The sequence below is a fragment of the Centroberyx gerrardi genome, chromosome 8, assembly GCF_048128805.1.
Source record: "Centroberyx gerrardi isolate f3 chromosome 8, fCenGer3.hap1.cur.20231027, whole genome shotgun sequence".
NCBI classification, from domain to species: domain Eukaryota; kingdom Metazoa; phylum Chordata; class Actinopteri; order Beryciformes; family Berycidae; genus Centroberyx; species Centroberyx gerrardi.
The window spans coordinates 31,844,757-31,866,862 of record NC_136004.1 but is presented as its reverse complement, the minus strand read 5'-3'; the positions used below and the strand labels follow the sequence as shown (position 1 = coordinate 31,866,862).

General features: G+C 43.6%; 2 protein-coding genes across 2 annotated transcripts in view; one reads left to right on the top strand and one right to left on the bottom strand.

Annotated features, from left to right (window-relative positions):
- LOC139915005 (ADAMTS-like protein 2) overlaps positions 1-9,115 on the top strand; it is a 26,956-nt gene extending 17,841 nt beyond the window's left edge. The window contains exons 11-18 of the mRNA XM_071903477.2: positions 1,862-1,965; positions 2,087-2,213; positions 2,737-2,950; positions 3,988-4,143; positions 5,263-5,433; positions 5,639-5,815; positions 7,811-7,955; positions 8,991-9,115. Coding sequence (XP_071759578.2) covers positions 1,862-1,965; positions 2,087-2,213; positions 2,737-2,950; positions 3,988-4,143; positions 5,263-5,433; positions 5,639-5,815; positions 7,811-7,955; positions 8,991-9,115 — 1,219 coding nt within the window. The remainder of the gene's footprint in view (positions 1-1,861; positions 1,966-2,086; positions 2,214-2,736; positions 2,951-3,987; positions 4,144-5,262; positions 5,434-5,638; positions 5,816-7,810; positions 7,956-8,990) is intronic.
- Positions 9,116-15,885: 6,770 nt separating this feature from the next.
- fam163b (family with sequence similarity 163 member B) lies at positions 15,886-17,624 on the bottom strand. Its single transcript, XM_071903493.1, has 2 exons — positions 17,532-17,624; positions 15,886-16,329 (listed from the first exon to the last, which is right to left on the bottom strand). Exons 1-2 carry the CDS (start codon positions 17,622-17,624, stop codon positions 15,886-15,888), a joined length of 537 nt encoding a protein of 178 aa, XP_071759594.1.
- Positions 17,625-22,106: the final 4,482 nt, after the last annotated feature.

Here is a 22,106-nt window from a genome sequence, read left to right as displayed (position 1 = left end):
GGCAGGCAGTAAGACAGGCAGGCAGGTAGACAGACAGGCAGTAAGACAGACAGGCAGTAAGACAGCAGGCAGTAAGACAGACAGGCAGTAAGACAGCAGGCAGGTAGACAGACAGGCAGTGAGACAGCAGGCAGGTAGACAGACAGGCAGTGAGACAGCAGGCAGACAGACAGGCAGTAAGACAGCAGGCAGGTAGACAGACAGGCAGTAAGACAGGCAGGTAGACAGACAGGCAGTAAGACAGCAGGCAGGTAGACAGACAGGCAGTAAGACAGCAGGCAGGTAGACAGACAGGCAGTAAGACAGCAGGCAGGTAGACAGACAGGCAGTAAGACAGCAGACAGGTAGACAGACAGGCAGTAAGGCAGGCAGACAGGTAGACAGACAGGCAGTAAGACAGCAGGCAGGTAGACAGACAGGCAGTAAGACAGCAGGCAGGTAGACAGACAGGCAGTAAGACAGACAGGCAGTAAGACAGGCAGGCAGGTAGACAGACAGGCAGTAAGACAGACAGGCAGTAAGACAGGCAGGCAGTAAGACAGACAGGCAGTAAGACAGCAGGCAGGTAGACAGACAGGCAGTGAGACAGCAGGCAGGTAGACAGACAGGCAGTGAGACAGCAGGCAGGTAGACAGACAGGCAGTAAGACAGCAGGCAGGTAGACAGACAGGCAGTAAGACAGGCAGGTAGACAGACAGGCAGGTCGACCTGGCACGGATTGCATTCCATCATATTTATAATTCATGCTGGCTTCCCTGCACTGTGTCCAAACACGGCTTCGCCAGTTCTGCTGCCAGCACCTATAAAACACATCACATGACACGCCCTTTCCTCTGAGAGAGACACAGACAGAGAGAGAGAGAGAGAGAGAGAGAGAGAGAGAGAGAGAGAGAGAGAGAGAGAGAGAGAGGAAAGGAAAGCACCAGAGGAGAGCAGCAGCAGGAGGAGGAGAGGAGGGGGGGGAAGCAGCCTCACTTAGAAACAAATAATTCAAGGTATTTGCAAGAAAAGTGAAAAAAAGTGAGGTGGAGGGGAAAGCAGTGGTGTCAGCCTGTAGTGACCTCTGGGGAGAGATGTGCTGAATTAGCCACGGTCGGGCCCAGGAACACCGAGGGACCGTTCAGAGTGCCTGTGACTCTCAAATAACCGTCTGGAGAGCGCCGATATGACAGGAATGTGATGTGATGAAAAAACACACTGCGTCTGTTGGGATGTGACACTGTGGTAGTCTGAGGCCTGCGGGGCGCTCCCTGTGTGTGTGTGTGTGTGTGTGTGTGTGTGTGCGTAAAGTCTACCTTTACAAAATGTTTGGCATCACAAAATTAAAAGAAACTGGTGCTTTGTAGAGGACAGTAGGCAAATTGATAACACTTTTACAGACTGGATCATTTATAATTTAGAGATATTGAATCATGAACTCCAGATATTGTTTTTTTTTTTTCCAAAATGAACAGTTCATCTTTTGGATTAGAACATTTCAATGGTTTCAATTTCAATTAGGGGTTTCAATTAGAATTTAAGCATCAAAAATGTGTAAAAACTGATCTATCCTCTCAATCCGACTACCACTACTACTACTATACTATTACTACTACTACTACGACTACTACTACTACTACTACTACTACTACGACTACTACTACTACTACTACAACGCCTACTAATACTGGTATTACTACTACTGCTACTGTGATTTCTATTGCTAGTACTTCTACAACTACTACTACTGAGGGAAATTCAATATGCTACACTACTGTTCAATATACAGTATAGTACTACTACTGCTCAAGCTTTGTTTGCTTGTGTGTGTGTGTGTGTGTGTGTGTGTGTGTGTGTGTGTGTGTGTGTGTGTGTGTGACAGGGGGAATCAGAGGCTCCACCAGAAGAACCTGAAGCTGAGTCCTGCAGACATGTACCGCTGGAAACTCTCCTCCCAGGAGCCCTGCAGCATGACCTGCTCTATAGGTGCACACACACACACACACACACACACACACACACTTGACCGACTCATATATTTAAGTCACTCTCATATGGCTGGAGTTGACACCTTACCTTGCCTCTCTGTCTCCTCCTGCGGGCCCAGGAGTGTCGAAGTCGTTTGCCATGTGTGTTCGTTACGACGGCGTGGAGGTGGACGACATGTACTGCGACGCTCTGACCAGGCCGGAGCCCGTCCACGACTTCTGCATCGGCAGGGAATGCCAGCCGAGGTGCGAGCTGCCGCTAAACCCCCTGAACTGAAAAGTGTCAGAAAGAGATACATGGACTTTTTGAACTTGGAAGTTTTATCCACCAGATACTTCAAAAACTGGAGGGGAAAGTTTCTTCATTTGTGTGAAAAAGAATACCAGCTATACTTTAACATAATGCAACAGAGTTCCAGTGTGTCAAGAACATTAATTAGTAATGTATGAATGAAAGTATAGAAAAAATCTGATTACAGCATTATGAGGTCATGGAAAATAAATAAGTAAATAAATGAATGAAAATACATAAAAAGTTACCAAAAAAAAATATATATATATGCAATATACTCTATACAAATGAAAAAGTCTATGGGAATATGGGAGTGGGACAAAATGTGAATTTACAGATTAAATACTTAATACCCAAATTTGCTATATTCTTATTTATATCCTGTGTTTCCTTGCTGTGTCCTATTACTATTTGCTGCAGCAGTGAGCCAGTTTCCCCACAGGGATCAGTAAAGTTTCATCTTGTTTCGTGGTCCAGATGGGAGGCCAGCAGCTGGAGCGAGTGCTCCAGGACCTGCGGAGAGGGTTTCCAGTTCCGTCTGGTGCGCTGCTGGAAGATGCTGTCGCCCGGCCTGGACAGCTCCGTCTACAGCGACCTCTGCACCCTGGCCGAGCTGGAGAGACCGCCGGAGAGACGCGCCTGCAAGAGCCCCACCTGCGGCCCGCAGTGGGAGGTGGCCGAGTGGGCCGAGGTACCGCGCTGGAACAGTACTACCCCAAACCCAAATCTGTGTAAAACCTGACATCTGATCTGGTAAAACGCATGCTACTGAAATGGCCATCTGCTATTGGCTGATCATTGGTGCCAGATGATGTCACCACCTGTTGTACTCTATAGAAGGTGATATCAGATCAGCAGAGATCAGCCAATAGCAGATGGCAGTTTCAGTAGCGTGCTTTTTTACCATTAGATGTCAGGTTTTACACAGATTTGGGTTTGGGGTTTTAGTTTAGGTTTAAGTCTTTAAACTCTAGCAAAGTAGAAGCTAGTAAATCCGAAGCAAGTTAGATTCATATAAAAAAGGAAAAATGGAATTGAGAAAACAAGTAGAAGCAACAGAGGCAGCGAAAAGCTAGACTGACTCTTGCAACTCCTAAAAAAATTTACCATTTAACATCAACTCACACTCACAACACAGCAGGGAGTAGCTTTATTAGTATTAGTATTATTATTTAGTAGTATTAAGTTTATTTAATTTCTGTTGTGTATTTTTTTGTCATTTTTGCACCTTATGTAAATAAATGTCACTCCTTTTTTTGCATCAGCTGGCCTCTTTTGGATTCCTCTCTCTTTTTATGAGTGTTTGAGTTGTTGTTGGATTCTATGATTTTTGAGCGCCGGCTCCTGAGACAGACCAGCAGGACTTCTTCTAACAGCACAGACATCTCTCTCTCTCTCTCTCCTCATGCACAGGTTTACCAGCTGTCCGCTGCAGTCCTGTAGTCTGTTTGTATCCGCTAATGGGTTCTCCAGAGAGCCTACCAGACACTGAAAAACTTTGATCGATATGACTTGGACCAATCATTTTGGAGAAAACATTGAAAGATTTAATCTACAGCTCACTCCTTGCCTTTGAAGAACTGTGCAACATGTTGTTGTGAACAGACGGGATCAGCTGTCCCAACTGTCAGAGCGTCCTGAGACATTTTCAGCTGATTTGACAACTACCGCTCATGTTTCTGGTAATAATGCGAGTGACCGTGTCCTCTGTGCCTCTCTCCTGTCCAGTGTCCGGCTAAATGCGGCCGCAGAGCCCAGGTGACCCGCGAGGTCCGCTGCTCCGACGAGACCAGACCGTGTGACCCGATGACCAGACCGCCTCACCTCAAAAACTGCACCGGCCCGCCCTGCGAACGCCACTGGACGGTGTCCGAGTGGGGGCCTGTGAGTGTTTACTGGGCTGTTATTTGATATCCAAATAACACTGTGTGAATTGTTTCAGGATTATTTTCACACCCTGTGTCTGCACTGTCCATTTTAAAATGACTTTTTTGATCCATCCCTCTGAGTGTTTTTGTATTCTATTCTTGATTTACCTCTTTATTCCTGTCTCAGCTGTCTTTGACTCCTGCGCAGCACTGTGTTATTCTGTCTCGATAAGTGCAACATAAATACAGGCAAAGATAGTCTCTAATTCTCCATTCAAAGTCAAACTTGGTAGGACGTAATTACAACTCCAGCTCCAGCTTGGCAAAACCAGGAGAGAAACATGGACGGCCGTAAATTTTACTTTTCAAATTTATCTGTTTAACCATTTACCACACAGATGTTTTGTGATGCTGAAAATCAAATTTAAGTGTATTTTGAGGATTATACACACGTTAAAAGTAATGCTGTGTAGTGTTTACTGTGTAGTGTATGTACAGTACATGCTGTCCAGTGATGACAGAGCCTGTTATTCATTTAAATGAGTGTGGATGGGAGCGGGCGATGGGCTCGTCTGCAGCTCCATGTCTGTCTCTGCTGACAGAGAGCGGTGAACTGTCTGGCTCAGATGATTTATGATGCATCAGTACAGCAGTGAGAGGCCTGTCTCGTCCTGACTGAGCCTCCCAGAGACACGAAACAACCAAACATGCTCAATTTTTAATCCCTTCACTGAGCTCTACACGGGTTTCATGATTGTTACAACTTTAACTCTTTCTTTATTGTTTGCAGTGTCTGTGTGAAGTGTGTTGTGACTCTTTGGGGTAAAATGCACTTCAGATAAATTTGATTTGAACTGAATCGAACTAACTGAACTGAACTGTGACATGATGTGACGTGACATGATTTCATTTCATTTATTTCATGTGATGTGATTTCATTTCATTTCATTTCATGTGATGTGATTTCATGTGATGTGATGTGATTTCATTTCATGTGATGTGATGTGATGTGATTTCTTTTCATTTCATCTCATTTCATTTCAAGTGCAACATTTGACTCTGTGCTCCGTGACAAAACAAACAGCGACAGAGTCAGGGTTTGACCTTTGACCCTGTCGCTCCTCTGTGTGCTCAGTGCTCGGGGTCGTGCGGTTACGGGAAGATGGTGCGTCACGTCTACTGTAAGACTCCGGAGGGCCGCGTGGTTCCTGAGACCCAGTGCTCCGCAGAGAACAAGCCGCTGGCCATCCACCCCTGTGGGGAGAGGGACTGCGCTCCACACTGGCTGAGCCAGGACTGGGAGAGGGTGAGGCCACAGGGACGGGGTTTAGGGTTTAATGCTGCTTCACAGGCCTTTCCATCCCGGCAGAAACTCCCAGAAAAAACTTTGGGGGAAAGAAACATAAACCAAATGCAATTCAGAATGTCAAGGTATCCCTTCAGATGCACTGTAAAGAATCAACAAAGTCAGAGATAAACAGCGGTAACTTTGTCCTCCTGTCCTGCTGCAGTGTAACACGACATGCGGTCGTGGAGTGAAGCGGAGGATGGTCCTGTGTGCCGGCATCGCTGGCGGAAAGATCCAGATCCTGGACGAGGAGCCGTGCGGCGGCAGCGAGAAGCCGGAGGAGGAGAACACGTGCTTCGAGAGGCCCTGCTTCAAATGGTACACCACTCCCTGGTCTGAGGTGAGGGAGACCACACTTTACATCTGGAGCTCATACTCAATCCATCACTTACACCTACAGTGAGTAGGTGTAAGTGATTTTGATGCACAGACAAGCTGTTGCGGGGATTGAAACTGTAACTATGTTTACATGGACAGCAATAATACAACTATTGGTCTTATTCTAAATTAGACAATATTCAGATTAATCAGTTTCCATGTGTTGCTTATAGAACTATTCCATTCATGTTCCTGTCTCCATGCTGCGGAGCAAAGTCCGATTAACAGGACAAAATAGAATCACTGGAGACTCGGACAGTTTCAGACTTTACTGAAAACTTCATGATCTCCGTTTCCCTCTAAATCCTGATTTCCTCTGAAACCAGTTCAGCCTCTGGAAGGCAGAGGAGCGCCAGGCGGCCGGATCGCCGCTCCGATCCTCCGATAGAGAGTCCTGGTTGGATTCAGGTGTTTACAGTCTGAATTTCTTCAATACTGAGACTGAACCCAGAATACTGCACATTAATTTGGAGTATTCAGACACTTAATGTGATTCTGTTTACTCCCACTATAACCTTTCTACATGGCAAGTTCTTATTCAGACTGTTGTCTTAACGGGGTTAATATCAGATTGTTGCTGTCCAGGTGAACTGTGTCTCTGTGACATTTGGTTGGAATGAAACCCAGCAGACACTTTGGTTATGAAACACATACAGAACAAGACACTTGTTGCTTTGGATAAAAGCAACAGCGTTGTTGCTGCGACCATCACACTCCCCAAATTATCCATGTGAGTGATTTCAGAGACGTTTGCCTTTCATATCACTGGAATGCTGAGAATGTGGGGAGTGTTCGGTTTTAACTGCCTACTGTCACAGCAGCGGCAGACGTAGTTATATCACAGTGACACGGCTCGTAAATTGAGACCGTAAAATGAGCGTGATGCGGTGTTTGGTGCTGCTGAGCGGAGCGGCGCTGGACGTCCTGGGTACTGGAAGTCTGCGTGGAAAGTGAAGAGGAACAGATGACACCGCCCCACAGCGACAAACAGCAGCAACTGCTCTGTGTGCTTTTAAATAAATACGTTTTTTAAACTGAATTTAATTGAATTAAAGGTCATGACTAGAGTCTAGACTTCACATTATACCCATGAAGGCTACAAAATGATAAACTGTCCACTTCTGTTTCAACAAGTTTGTTGGGACAGCAAATAATTTTTATTCAGTTCCACTGCTCACTCAGTTGCTGCTCTTGAATATAATAGAAGATTTGGAGAGTTTAGAGCAAAAGTGACATTTTCCTAAATTTATAGCAGAACAAAAAGAAAACTTTAAATGATTGCATCTCTTTTTATAGGAACCATCTATAATATATCTATAACATCAACATTCTATTAAAAGCTTTTAAGTGCAGTTACATACTTTTTGTACCAATTTACTGTTGTCCTGGACACTTGAGTCTTTTGGATTTTCCCCTTTATTTTAATTTTGTTTATGTTTACAAAAGTGTCCTGTTGACCGTCAACCAGTCATTATGATTAGTGGTTTGGTTCACATCTTTCTTGATGAGACAAGGTAGATCCGCTTCAGCAGTGCATTATATATTTTTTATTCCATCATGCTGCATTTGAATCCTTTGCACCAGGTTTGGCAGCAGCTTCACCACTGTCTTCTTTGGGGAATCTAGCTTTTCTAAACCTTATGTGTGGATGTCATTGGTCAGTGTTATAAAAAACGATTTATATTTTTCACATTGTAAATACCAGGTTAGAAAGTCCTGCTTGATATTGACTGGGTTTTGCTTCAGTGTGTCAGGACAATTTCCAGTTGTGCAAATGCCTCTTCTCCTCAACTTCCACTGACTTTGCATGTATTCACACCGCCTCTGAAATGTGTTTCTGTTCAGTCTGAACGTAAGTTGACAATCTGTCTCATCACCAACAACAGCACCAAGACAGATTCCAGTTGTCTAATTGTCCTTGTTGAAGGAGGCGAGTCTGATTGTGATGTCTCCACAGTGCACGAAGACGTGCGGCGTGGGCGTGAGGATGCGGGATGTGAAGTGCTACCAGGGCCGGGAGCTGGTGCGAGGCTGCGACCCGCTCACCAAGCCGGTGGCCAAGCAGACCTGCGCTCTGCAGCCGTGTCCCACCGAGCCGCCAGGTGAGACAGGCAGCTCACACCAGCCGCCAGCTGCTACCTGAGGTTCATTCCAAAATGCTATATATACATCTTAGAGAAAAAATGTTACCCTATACAGTTCACAGCCAATAAAAACACAGCTGATTCTATCCATTGATCCAGATGATTCTGTCCAAAAACATAACTATTTATTCATTAAGTAATCTATGACTTCTATCAACCTCCATCGGCTTCGGCCCGTCTGTCCGTTCGACCGTCACGCACAACATCTCGGGTGCCACTGATTGGATTTTGATGAAACTTCGGGAATGATGATTACACTGATTGGCCCAAGGGGGGCGCTACAACGTTTGTTTCATTGTCTGTACGTCACACTAAGTATCTTGGATACCGCCAATTGGATTTTCATGAAACTTCGGGGAATGATGCGTCTCAATGCTCCGTTTCAGCATTTTCAAAATTGCACTGTTTGTTCCCACAGCCCCTTTCACACATGAAACCTGTAAAATTGCCCATTATTTTTTCCAGTAAAGGCAGCAGTTTCTGTTGTTCATGCAAGACATGCCTTTCTGTTTCTGTTTTTTTACTAAGTAATGCTGCATTAACACTGGAAATACCGTTAAATTCCTCTGCTGAAGTTCTGAGCAGCTTCTCTTATTTCCACATCTGTCCACTTCCACATTTTTGCTAATCCTTCGTCCAAAAAGCCGCAGCCTGTTGTCTAGTGGTTTCCTCCTCCTGTGTCTTTACACAGAATAAACTTGTCTCCTCCTTGAGAGCTTAATGATTGGCTGACACAGTTGCTCGTGCTGGTAATGTTACGGCATCACTCACACACACGGTCGATATGAAACTTTACCGGAAATGTTACAACATCTGGAACGTTGAAACTGGCAGAACACCGACACTTTCTCACACACGACCGCTGTGCCGTTAAATTTCCGTCTTCACAGTGTACTAGTTGCTGTGTTTGTGTTTTATCATGTTGTGAAATGCTTTGATACAATCCAGGTGTGAACTTGACTCAGACTGAACTCTCCTGACTCTCCTGTCCAGATGAAAGCTGTCAGGACCGTCCCACCACCAACTGCTCCCTGGCTCTGAAGGTCAACCTGTGCAGCCACTGGTACTACAGCAAGGCCTGCTGCCACTCCTGCCGGGTGGTGCGACCTGCCTCCTAGTCCAGGACACCACAGACTTGCCCCCCCACCCCCCCCAGGCCTCCCTCCGGTACACCACAACCTCGCTCCACCCCGACTCTAATTCCATGACGAGGAAAAACGGGTTCGTTTACATGCACACAATGCTCCAGTGACTGTGAAGAACCAGATTAAGCCAAAAGTGTCAAAGTGTTTACATAATTTGAAGTGACACGATTTCCCCCGGTAACCCGAGTTTACATGGATTTATTTGTTAGCTGGGTTAGTTTGAAAGATGTACAATGAAATCTAGTCTACGATCATCTTGATATCAAGTAAAAAATGTTGGAAAATGTTGTCAGATTGCATTAAATTTAACATTTTCTGATAAATTTTGTGACCTCTGATTACTCGAACACAACAGTGATCCAACCGGTGTCTGGTAGCTCTTTGCTGGGGAAAATCTCTCTGCTGCACAGGAAGTGATGCGTTTGTTTGGAATAAATAGAAGAAGAACTGGGTGGTTAGCATGAACATGACATGCGTTTGGTCGTCCGATGAACTTCAATGGATTTAAGTTTCGATTTGTGACTTCCTGTGTGGAGAAGATTTCTCGGCAGTCTCCATACTGACACCAGAAATTAATTTTGGCAAATAGGGAAAATCTATTTCATCTCAGTTAGTGGGGATGGGACACTCTGCTCTGTTGCAGCCCCACTTTGTGATTTTGGCTGATAACATGGGAGTATTTTTTACATAAAATGTTTTGCTTAGCGCAGCTTTAAGATCAGATTATTAATGTGCATGTAAACGTATCCAAAGAAAAATGAGTCGGAGGTGTGGGATGCAGCTGAGAAACATACAGTCATCTGCATCCTATCAGTGATTGATAACCTTTATCCTCGCCCCCCCTTCTACAGTTCAACCAAAGAATGATTTGCCCTTTCAGTATTTCACAAGAAAAAAGAAAAATCAGAGAAAAATCAGGACAAATAATCATGATAATGAATTTGTACAGTAGAAATATGTTTTCCCAATCCCATAAATCATCCCGTCAGCCCCCAAAATGATCTCGGTACCCTCCGACCCTCCAGGTTCACAACCACTGTCCTGCGCCTCCTTCATGGCTGTTCATGGAGGTTTTACAGGCTGCCTGTGAAGCACAGTGAGCTTTGTATTTATAATCCAACACATCCACAAAGCTTCAGCTCTTTACTTCTTTCTGCCCCCCACCCCTCACCCCCACCCCTCCCACCTCCAGCATCTTTGACCTCAGTGTTAAAGAAGAGGAAGTTAATCTTCATCATCTGCCTTCAGACCCCCGCTCCTCAACTTCATGATGACTATGACAATCATCATTATGTCTCAGTTGTAATTAGAGTATTTATCAACTGAGCATCTTAATAGTGACAGAAAGTCGACCCTCAGTAGACGCGGGTCAGAGGAGGCGGAGTCAACAGTCGAGGGGAAAATGCAATTTCTGAGATCTTCAGACGTTTGTCACCAGTTAGCGGCGTGAAAAGATCTATTAAATTATTTCTCAACTGACTATACTGCATGTCTAGAATATTTAATATAGATATTGTTTATGAATATTATTTAATTCTATTTCAGAGGAGTCTGGCATGGCCCAACAGGAGGTTAAAGGTTATATTGCGCTCCACCCTGCCATCTGGTGCTGTGCCCGGCGGCTTCTCCGTACCGTTGGGCATGCTTGCAGGATATGAAAGTATATTTATTAGTCATAGCACATTTTCATTAATCGTGACGCTCCTGATGCCAACCGATGCGTATTAATCGTGTTACTTAATGCCAGTTTCGGTCTGTGTGTGTGACAGAGTTGAGAGAGAATCGGAAGGGATTTGGGGAAACGCTGCAGTTCTTCCACTCACAGACAGAAAGATTCCTGACACTTGAAGTATGGTTGAAATGTATTCAAAAGTGTATGTCTCATTTTTGACAATATAACTACGGTGTACTGTGTTTTATATAACTGATACCTCTTTGTACAAAAAGTAAGTATGGAGATTTTGTACTGTTGATAATAAACTGAAATCCTCAATGTACTGACTTGTATTTCAATAAAAATATTTAAACGAATAAAAACACATATTTGTTTTTTTTAATTCTTTTTAATTTTTGTATCCAGGCAAAGTTCACTAAGCCTGTCTGCTCTCTCTCTCTCAGCACCACTCTGCTTCATATTCATATTCATCCTGGGAATTAATATGAATATGAATAGGACATTTTCCTCTGCTCCTCTGACCACCAGCCCCATTTTTTAAAACATTGGCTGATTTCAACTTAATGAAAAAGATAATGGCTGTTTTATATGAATGTAACACGCCCCCCTCCTCCCCCCAGGCTGTTGTTGGTGTAAATAAGAATGTGTTCCTAGTCAACTTGCCTGATTTAATTTAAGGGTCAAAGCTGATGTAAAGCAAAGAAATAAAAGAAAAGCAACTCTCTACGCTGCTTTTGTTCTTATATCATCATTTTTTCCCAGAAGGCATTACACAAACACCAAACTGTTTTGCATCATTTTATTAACACTGTAAATGAACAATGTAAATGAAGAAGTCACTTTCACACGCGGGGCAGCAGCCACAGTAGATGTTTGTTTGTCTGACAGTAGAAGCATGAAGCGGGTGCGGACGCCCCCTGCTGGCCCGGGACGACTTCTGTCCCAACCGTCACCTACCAGCGCTGCAGGGGAACATGAACACATCACTACTGAAGCAGAGGAGGCGTGCACGACAGTTTCACCCTCTCTAAAGACGACCGACTGAATAATGAGGCTCATCCTTCCTCAGACGCTCTGCTGAGTGTCGTCCAATACAAAGGAAAGAGTAGAACCTGCAACATAACGCTCCAAAACACCCTGAGTGGATTAGTGTTAGTACTGAAATCTGGCTGGAAGAACTTCGGTGTTAAACTCGTTCAGACTGAAAGGTTTAAAAGAGATTCACTTAAAAACAGTTCAGCAGCATGACTAGTTTTTTATATATTGTCAGAATCTGCTTTGTCGGCGTTCCTTTATGTGCTAGAAGTGATTTTCAGACTGTTCCTCCAGACAATGGCAGTGAATGGAGAGAGAAAACAACACAATTCTCCAGTCTCACCGGAGCAACAGATCACAGGATCACTGATTTTGGGGTTTTATCATGAAGGAAGAGACACAACCCAAGACTCTACCAGAGTCACACACTTTAAAGGGACGGTCAACCCAGTTAAAAATGTTCTTTTTTAGTGTCACTCTTGAGTTCTGTGTTCCTCATCCACCAAGATTTGGCTTTTGGCTGCTGCCTTTTCTATAGTGATACAGTTCAACAGAGCTGCCTGGGCATTACCCTGCCTGAAGCTTGTGGGCGTGGCCTAAATTGACTGACATGCCTATGATATCTCAATCAACGTAGGCCTCGATGCAGGCACCAGGGTTGCCAGGTCTGCGGTTTCCCGCCAAAGTAGAGGTACAAGTAGGGCTGTACGGTACTGACAGATAATCATATTGTCATTATTTTGCTGAATATTGCGATATAAATTGCAATACAACAGATAGATTTTTCAATATTTTTGTCAAAAATGTTTTCATCAAACAAGAAACATTTTTAATTAAAAACTGCTTACGTTTTGCTGTGTTTTATATGATTAAAGTTTTTTTTACAATGTGCATTTAATTTATAGGACAGAATTGGGCTCAGCACCAGAATACCATTTTGAGATTAAAAAAAAACTAATTGCAATTGGAAATTGAAGTAGTTCATCTTGCGATCTTTGATTTGTTTCGATTATTTGTGCATCCCTCAGTAGAAGGAGACCTTTGACCTTACAGGACGGTCTCGCTAACTGCTGCGCTGCCGACTTACAAGCCAAGAAACATCGACTCATCGTTGCATAGGTGTTTTGGATCATAGCTCTGCAGGTTCCACTCATTCTCATGTCTACGACACACTCATTATCAATGCTAGATCACATGTTGCAACCCGAGGCTTACCAACCTTTCACAAAAAAACACAAACAGACAAATTACACACAACACAAAAACACACTCAGACTGGAGTTTTCTCCAGCTGAGCGGGCCTAAGAGAATCCTCAGGGCTAATGTCCGTTTAGCAGCGACTATATTATCATACATGTTATCCCCATGTTAGGAGTTTTATGGGCTCCAAATGAAGAGTTCTGTTCCAAATCCCCCAAATTTTGGGAGAAAAGCACACAAAATGGCAGCCGTGGCTCCTGCTCTGCAGCTGCTGGAGTTGAGCTGAATTCAGAGGCGGGACGCTGCTGATGCTCACTGCAGTTCATTGTTCAATACTGCTAAAATATTAAAGATCCGGTCTGTAAAGGTGTTTTCATTTTGACAACCAAATACTTGCCTTAGAACTTACTGTTGTTTAAATATTACCAGAGCGTGTTTGTGCTATCAATAATTTTGTATGAGTGTCAGTTTTTCTCATTTTGGAACAAAACTCTTCAAATGTTTTTTGACCCCTGACCTACAGAACATCACACAGCATCTATATCTATCTGTCATGTCATGTCTAGCCTACATGTTGACGTCCAGAAATCAGTCATTTGATCATTGTATGCCTTAGAAAAGCCCTTTAAGATGCAATTCGTTTTCTGCACCGTGGTGCTCCACTGCGTAACACAAACACACATTCACACACTCACATACTCACAATATAATTCCTTTGCTCTCACTGTTTGAATTATAATTGAATATATACTTCAACGAAAACCTAGTGTTGACAAATTCACACAAGTGATAAGCAGGCCTGGGTCAAACAGAAGCGCCAAATAATTTTTACCGTTTTTTTTAACCTGCTTGTAAAATCTCTATATTCTCCTGTTTGGTAAGCCCCACCCATCTGGCACCTAAGTAGGTTAAAACAAACTATAAAAAAGTATTTGGAAATACTATTTGGCCCCGGTGTGGTGATGAGTGAAGCTTGAACATTGTGCAGGAAATAAAGGTGAATTTGGGAGTGGTTGTACATACACTGAACAGTGCTACGCTAACATCCACCAAAAAACCCTCGAAACAGCAGGTGAGTGTCTGTGAGCGTCCACTTGTAGGGTTTTTCCACTGTACTGCAGTATAGTATACAGTATATTTCTACTGTTTAGCTCACAGTTCAGTTCAGTTCAGTTCAGGTACACTGGAAGCGTACTGGCAAGGTACCATATGTATTTGGTGCTGATCCAGGATAAAAGCAATGTGCACAACTGCTCTGTATTTAAATGGGAAACCGGTACTGATACTGTACCACAGCCATCATCAGCCCAGTAAGAACAGCACAATAGAGGCTTAGCAGTTGTGTCACAAATCTCCAAGCAATGCCCAAGTACCACGTCTGGAGCCATCATGGAGGTCCAATGGAGAATTGGCTGCGAGCAAGTAGGCTAATGGCAAAATATCTAACAACTGAGATAGAAAAAGTCAACTCAGATAACCTGAACAAACTGTTAGCTAGCTAACTAGCCAGCAAAGACACTGATGTTAATGTTAACATGTGACTACTAGCCACTGCTAATGCTAGCTTCTAGTAGATATGATAGCTAGTGGGCTAATCAGATGTGTTAACAAGAAGACAGTGATGGTGCGTCCAGATCGCCATCAACTCGACCAACAAGTCCATTTTATCTCTATTGAGCCGATCAAACTCGGCCGACATCCCAGCCGTCAACTAGCTTGTCGGCTTGTTGACCAAAGCTGAACTTTTGGAGGTCATTGACCATCAACAGCACAAGATTTCTTTACTGTTTTGTGACAATTGTGTAAATAAACGTTCCGCCTCATGACAAAAAATGGATGATAAAAGTTGATCACCATGGGGTTTCTCGTGCTGTATAATACTTAAAAGAGTACAGGAATAAAAAACTCTTAAAAATTACGTGTGGAGATCAGTGGCCTTGATTCTTGGTGCTGTTGGTAAGTTCTTGTGTACTATTTTTACAAGGGAAATAATTTAATTGGAGCTGAAATATTACATTTTACTATGTGAAAACCTTAGCCTATCGAATTTGGATAACAATACAGTGTTTAAGCCAACATCAGACGTCGAGTTATTCTTTGATAGCAAAACAAAATACTATACAATACAAAACTAGCATGAGAATGTGTTTGAATGCGTCTCCATGGGATGTTATCCTAATCAAAACTTTCTTGCTGCACCACAGAGAAACTCCAGCACTGTCCACAATGTATCAAAAGTGGTCAACCTATCAACTACCTTGATGGCTACCTCACAGTGTGATGGTTAGCTGACCAGATACTATGGTTAGCTAGCTAACAAGCTGACATTATCTAAACACTAAATCAATCAGATGGATCAGTGATGAAATGATCAGTTCAGTCAGAAACAGACAGAAATTAACCGTCTGTTCAATTCTGTTGAGATGGACAAGTTGTGCATAACCAGCTGTTCGCAGTCACTGTTGCCCATGAGCTAAGGACCTCCAATATGGCCGCATTGTCACCTGAAAACCCTCTATATTACCAGTAGTTGGGTTAGAAGGGGTACAGCACAGTATTAATCTGTCCCATACTCATGGGGCCAGTATGGATACACCATGGTACCAATACTACACCACATCAATAGGCCCAGAAATGGATACAGCAAATACCCATACTACCTCGTACAGTTACAGCACAGTACTTGTGTAAGGGAACGACTGTGTGCAGACAGTATCTAGTTATTGCAGTCTGTAAAGCAGCCCTGCCTCCCCGACACAGTGGATCCTCCCCCAGGCCAGCAGGGCGGCGCTGCCCCCCTCCCCCACCGCCACCCCAACACCCCCGCCCACCACTAGACGTCGGTGCTGACGCTGTGAGTGACCACCTCCCTCATGGTGACGGAGCGGATGAGGTTGAGCTTCTGGTAGAAGCTGGCCATGTCCATGGGCAGATCCAGCTCCTGCTGCTGCACAGTCCTGTAGCTGATCCTGCGGCCGCCGTTGCACAGCCGCTCCGGGTGCTGCAGGTAGAAGGGCAGGGAGTAGCGGGCGCAGGAGGGGCAGAAGGTGTGCGAGCGCTGCGGCCTGCGGGGCGGGGGGGTAGGGGAGTAGGCGGCCGGCCCGTTGGCCTCGGTCATGAAGGTGGGCGGGTAGGACTCGGGCTCGTCGCTGTAGCGCTCCGGCGTGGGGGGCGTCGGAGGGGCGGACAGAGCCAGGGGGCGGGACGGCGACATGGTGGCGAGCTCTGGTTCCTCCTCCTCCCCCTTCTCAGACTCCTCCCTCTTACAGCAGTAATACTGGGGGGGCAGAATACAGGAAGGACCGTTAAACTGACTGGTTCAGCACCAAACATTTAGCAGGTCGGAGTTTTAGTCGTACAAACATTTCTTAGAGGCAGAGCCGCCCTGGAGGCAGAAATAATCTGATTGGTTCAGTACCTCAATGGGTGGAGCCAAAGTTTTCTGGCTAAGTAATGTTAGACTGAAATCCAATGGAAAAGACAAGAGGTAAGAGAGGAGGAAGCTAATATTATGAAGCCTAGCGCTCTGCTGCTAACTGAAACAATACAATCTATCCATACTAACTTATCTAGGTAAGCTAGTTAGCTAGCTGACCTTCAAGTTCAAACTAGCCATACTAGCATACAGCTAGCTAGGTAAGATAGTTAGCTAGCTAGCTGCTGACCTTCAACATCATGAGTGACATGGTCATGATTGAATGATAAAATAAGTCTTTGCTGTTAATATTTTTAGTTTTATTTTAACCAGTTCCTTCTTTGCTATTCAAGTTTGCCAGTCAGCTAACGGTCTGAAAAAGTCTGGTTCTTTGTCTCCGCCCACTGAGGTTTAACTCAACCAATCAGATTATTCCCTCTTCTACGCCTCAGAGAAATGTTTAAGTAAAACTCCAATCTGCAAACATTTATATGTTGGCTACTGGATGAGATAACATCAAGAGATTCCTTCATGTGTTCAGTGACGAACAGTTTACAGCAAGAATAATAATAATACTGGAGGGGAATACAGGTGAGGAAAATAACTCTTTAAATTAACTTATTTAAGGTCAACCATACTGAAGATAGCTGCTAGATGAGGAACAAGAGCACAAGACAAACAGGAGTTAAGAAAATTATGAATCATTTGTCAGTGATGCCCATGCCTTTTTTGGACTTTATATAACGTGGGTTTTATCAGGTTTAAAGGGCCCATGTGTCATGAAACTCAACACATTACTGACCGCATGTAAACTTTAAGAAAATTTAAACTAAATGGTGCTTAACCAAATTTAAACTTTATGGTGCTTAACTTGTTTAAGTGATAAATAGTACTAGTATGATTTGTTTGGATTTTTTGTTAAACATTTTATAAGAACAATGTTCGAATGTTCTCATTTATGAATGAAGCTCAGTTGAAATGACTTATGGGACTGCATACTTGCAACATTTTTTCTGTGCAGAATTAGGGTTAAGGTTAAATAGTTAACAGCAAGACAAGCGTACCTGCAACCTACATAAACACAGTACAGCGACGATGGTCAGTAAGATGACTGTAGCCAGAATTCCTCCTGCGATGACCACTGTCCCGGCTGACATTCGAAAGCCTCTCCATCAACAGCCTGCAGGGAGGAGGAGGAGGAGGAGGAGAGAGGATGAAGAGAGAGAGGAGGGGAGGGAGAGGTGAAAGGATGGAACGAGAGAGAAAGGATAAAAGAAGAACAAGGGGAATTGGGGAAAGGATGGAGAGGAAGAGTAGGAAACAAGGGAGAATGAGGAGAGGAGGAAAGGAGAGGGGAGGAAGAGGAGGAACCAAGGGAGACAAAAGGAGTGAAAGAGGAGAAGGAGAGGGAGGAGAGAAGAGGAGGAGGTAAGGAGGAAGAGAGATAACGATGTTGCAGTGAAGTTTTACGATTCCCGCTGTACGGCTCCCAAATGTTTAAACTGGTTTCCTCGCCAACATCCATTATTGATAATATTGCTGCATAGAGTGATCGATTTTATCGTTCATTTGTTTTACGATTCAGCTTGTCTTCACATCTCCTGCAGTAAATCAGGGGCAACGAGCCAGAATCTCCCAAAAACTGACACCCGAAGAGGTTTGCAGCCATGTTTTATAATAGATGGACATTTTAATAATTTTATTCTATTCTACATTTTGCATTGTTTTTATTCAAGGTTTGATTTTCTGGCAAAATAGCACGTGAATGCAACGCTGTTTTCAGCAGCTGACTTGGAAGTCCCGGATGTCGTACATTCCCAGCAACCATGAACGCAGCATAGCAGTTGTTGCTGAAAAACAAAAATCATCTATCTATCATCTATCTGTCATCTAGAAATCCCAGATCCAGATCAGCCAGATCATCTAATCAACTGATCCTTGGGCCAAGAGGGATCTGTCCACCAAATATCATCCAAATCTGTTCATAACTTCCTGAGAGATCTTGCTAACAGACAGACAGAGAGAGAGAGAGAGAGAGAGAGACAGACGGGTGAAAACATAACTTCCATCCAACTTTGTCGGCAGAGATAATAAGCTTCAATTCCTAGATCACCACCTTCACCATTACAAGCAATCAGTAGAGGTAATATTCCCGTGAGCCTAGAATGATCATGCAAGAGAGAAGAGGAAGGAAATAAAATAAGAATAAGGAATGAGATAGAAAGGATTTTTTGAGAGAGGATGCTTCATCGGGACAAAGTGACGTGAAATACTTCTTGAAACGAGTCTGAATGAGGAGATGAAGCAGCCCCGTGCACGATAATGAAATTACATAAGAGACAGACATTATGTATTTTATTATTCAGCTTCCCTTCATGTTTTATACAATAAATTTGGGCCCAAACCAGAATTATAAAGTGTGCATTAGTAAAATCACCGAGGGAAACCAGCAAATGATTCTCCACCGCTGTGACCACAGATGGAAATGTGACGAGCCCCCGCAGCCCGCCGAGGAGTATTGTTCACCGCAGGCTTCTGCTAAATTGTATTCAGTATTTAAAATTTGAATGAGGAGAGGGCATGAAGGTGGCAGTCAAATATTCTCTCCGGACGAGCGCCTAAAACTCTCAACTTCCACCCCTGATTTGGATGTTACGTAAGGTATTATGTGTTTTATTACTGAATTGCAAATATGCAGCTTGAGTTCATGTTTTATACAATAAATTAGGGACCAAAACAGAATTTAAGCAGGTTCTCAACCGCAGTGATATTACACAATCACATAAGAGAGATGTGACCGAAGCAAAGCTGCCTCACATTCACATCCCGTCTCACTCCCCTCTGCTGCCTGTGTGGGCGGGACGAGGGACATGAGAGTGTCCAGGAGCGTGTCATGTTGCGGGACGTCACGCTGTAATGCATGCAGGGTTACACCGCAGACACGCCATCCCACCACGAAAACAGCCGCTGGCTTTAACAGGGAAAGGCTCTCTGTGAATCCCAGATAGGAGACTCAGAGACACTAGTGAGCTGCATATGGTGTACCAGAACATCTTCCATCGTGGCTGAAAACATCTCTTAGCTTATGAAAACATCTCTTAGCTTATGAAAACATCTCTTAGCTCTCCCATCTTCCTCCACTGTTCACCCGTATTATCTTTAAAACCCGTCTACCTTGCTCCTTAGCTGATATTTTCCTTTCCTATATAGTGCTTCTCTCTTTCATGATCACACTAGAGGCACAGGAATATTGTCAGGTCCGTGTCGCCAAGCCTTGCACTCCTTCCTATTGACCTCACACAGCGGCCATTTTGAACACTCGGGTGGGGAAACTCTACCCAGAAGACTGGCATATCTGTAAAACTACCATTACTTCAACATATTAGTGAGTACTTCAGATAGACTGAACAGTTATCAAATTAAATGCAATGTCGGGAACAACAACTGCTTGAATTTAGCAGGGAAGCTAGTTAGCTAGTTTAGTACCTTACAGGTACTAGCTACCTGGGCTAGACTCTGGCCAAATATATTACCCTGTATCCCTCCTGATTGTTGACATCCATTTGTTTCTAATGTTTTTGCAATGTTTTTTGGTGGAGAATCTGTGAAATTATAAATATTTGTATGATTTCATGTTCGCAACAGTAGGACAGAGCTGGCTGGACTCGCTCTTCCAGGTAGAGTTTCGCACCAGTGTTCAAAATGGCCGCCGTGTGAATAAGGTCAATTGGCGAGGGTGGAAGTCACAAATTCAACGTGTTCTCATGGCAACGTTTGTATGGCAACTTATGAAAACGTTATGACAGCGCTCCTTTATGTATATTTATTTGCTGGACAGCATTGAACTCTCCTCTTGTCCTTTGTATTTTATGGGAAATATGTGCTTTTTTAATAAACTAAGTAATGTTTATTCTGAATACATTTTAAATAAGCTACTTTTCACTCAAGTATATTTTTACACCAGTAATTTTACTTCAAATTTCAGCTAAATCCTAAAATATAAAACATACATGTTTTTGTTTCCAAAAGGTTAGGCAAGGCAGACAAAACACAAACTGATGGAGAAATAGCTGTGTGAAGAATTACGGTACTGTGTGTGTGTGTGTGTGTGTGTGTGTGTGTGTATGTGTGTGTGTGTGAGGGTGGATGTTTACTGGGGTCATGTTCCCCTCACCTCCAATCTTGCAATCCTATCCATCATATCAAATATAAAGTAAACCCAATGGAGTCAAACAGGCTGGAGTCAGATTTCGCGGCCCGAGGGAGAACGTTTCCCTCGCCTGCCTACATCCAGCATGACAAACACCTGCAGGTGCGGCTCATATAACCTCCATGTAAAGAAGAAACATCTGTGTGGCAAATAAAAGTGTCTCAATCAATGCTCTGAACATCCAAACTCTGCGTCTCATGCACTCTCCACGCATGAAGCTGTTTTCATTTCCTTGTTTTTGTAGAAATTCCCTGGCAGCCATCTGAGGTGGACTAAAAGCACAAGCCTGTGCATGTGATGTGCCAACGTAGATATTTAAAGGATTTTGGTTGTTTTTCATTTGTGATATTTAGTCATGATAATCTACTCCACCTCTCTTATGTTTTAGCTCCATCAACAAATGAGTTGCATCAGAGATAGTTGTTTTTGAAAATGCACCTACAGCCAAGATGGTGAGCTAGGGCTTTCCTACGTAACTCACCCTCTGGCGGCCATATTGGAGGTCCGCAGCTCTTAGTCAACAGTGGCTGAACAGCTGGTTGTGTTTCTAAACGTACAAATTTGTCGCCTCAACAGACGATTTTTCTGATGAAATTGTGTCAGCTTGTTAACCATAGTATCTGGTCAGCTAACCGTCTTGTTAACATATCTGATTAGCACACTAGCTAACGTATCTAGTAGCAGCTAGCGTTAGCATGTTCACATTAACATCAGTGTGTTTGCTGGCTAGTTAGCTAGCTAACAGTTTGTTCAGGTTGACTGAGCTGACTCTTCTCAAGCTACAACTCAGAGTGTTTTGGAGTAGATAGAGATTGGCGATTCCACATTTTTTGGAGTCGATTCCGACTTCTTGTTATGGAATTGATGGAATCGATTCTAAATCGATTCAGATTCCAAATGAAAATCAACACAAACATTTAAGTTTTACGCCGGATGGCATTCAACCAAAGATCCTGGAATTTCTCCCTCTTTCCTCCCCACTTGTTGTGAAATGGATCAGACCAAGGCAATCGAACAGTACAGATAGGCCTACATCAGAATTAATTAATTACAAATTAGCTTAAATTAAACTGTTGCTTCGATTCCAGAGTTTGGAATTGAGATTGCAACAGGAGTCGACTCTAATTCTGTTTAGTAGCCTAGGAGAATGAACTCTCAGAATCGACGTGATGGAATCGAGAATCAATTCTTTTGGAGTCGACCATCCAGAAACGTAAGGGTTAAAGACAAGACAGTTTACTGTGTCACAGTAACCTACATTTGGAAACAAATCCACCTTATCACACTATTCACTTTTACTGAGAACGTTACTGAATGGATCTACAGCCACACTACAAGATCTTTTTCGGGTATGTCTCATTTTCTCACCTGTTTCTTGTATATTTAGCATTAGGCTACATGTACACAGCTAATTCTCCATTGGACCTCC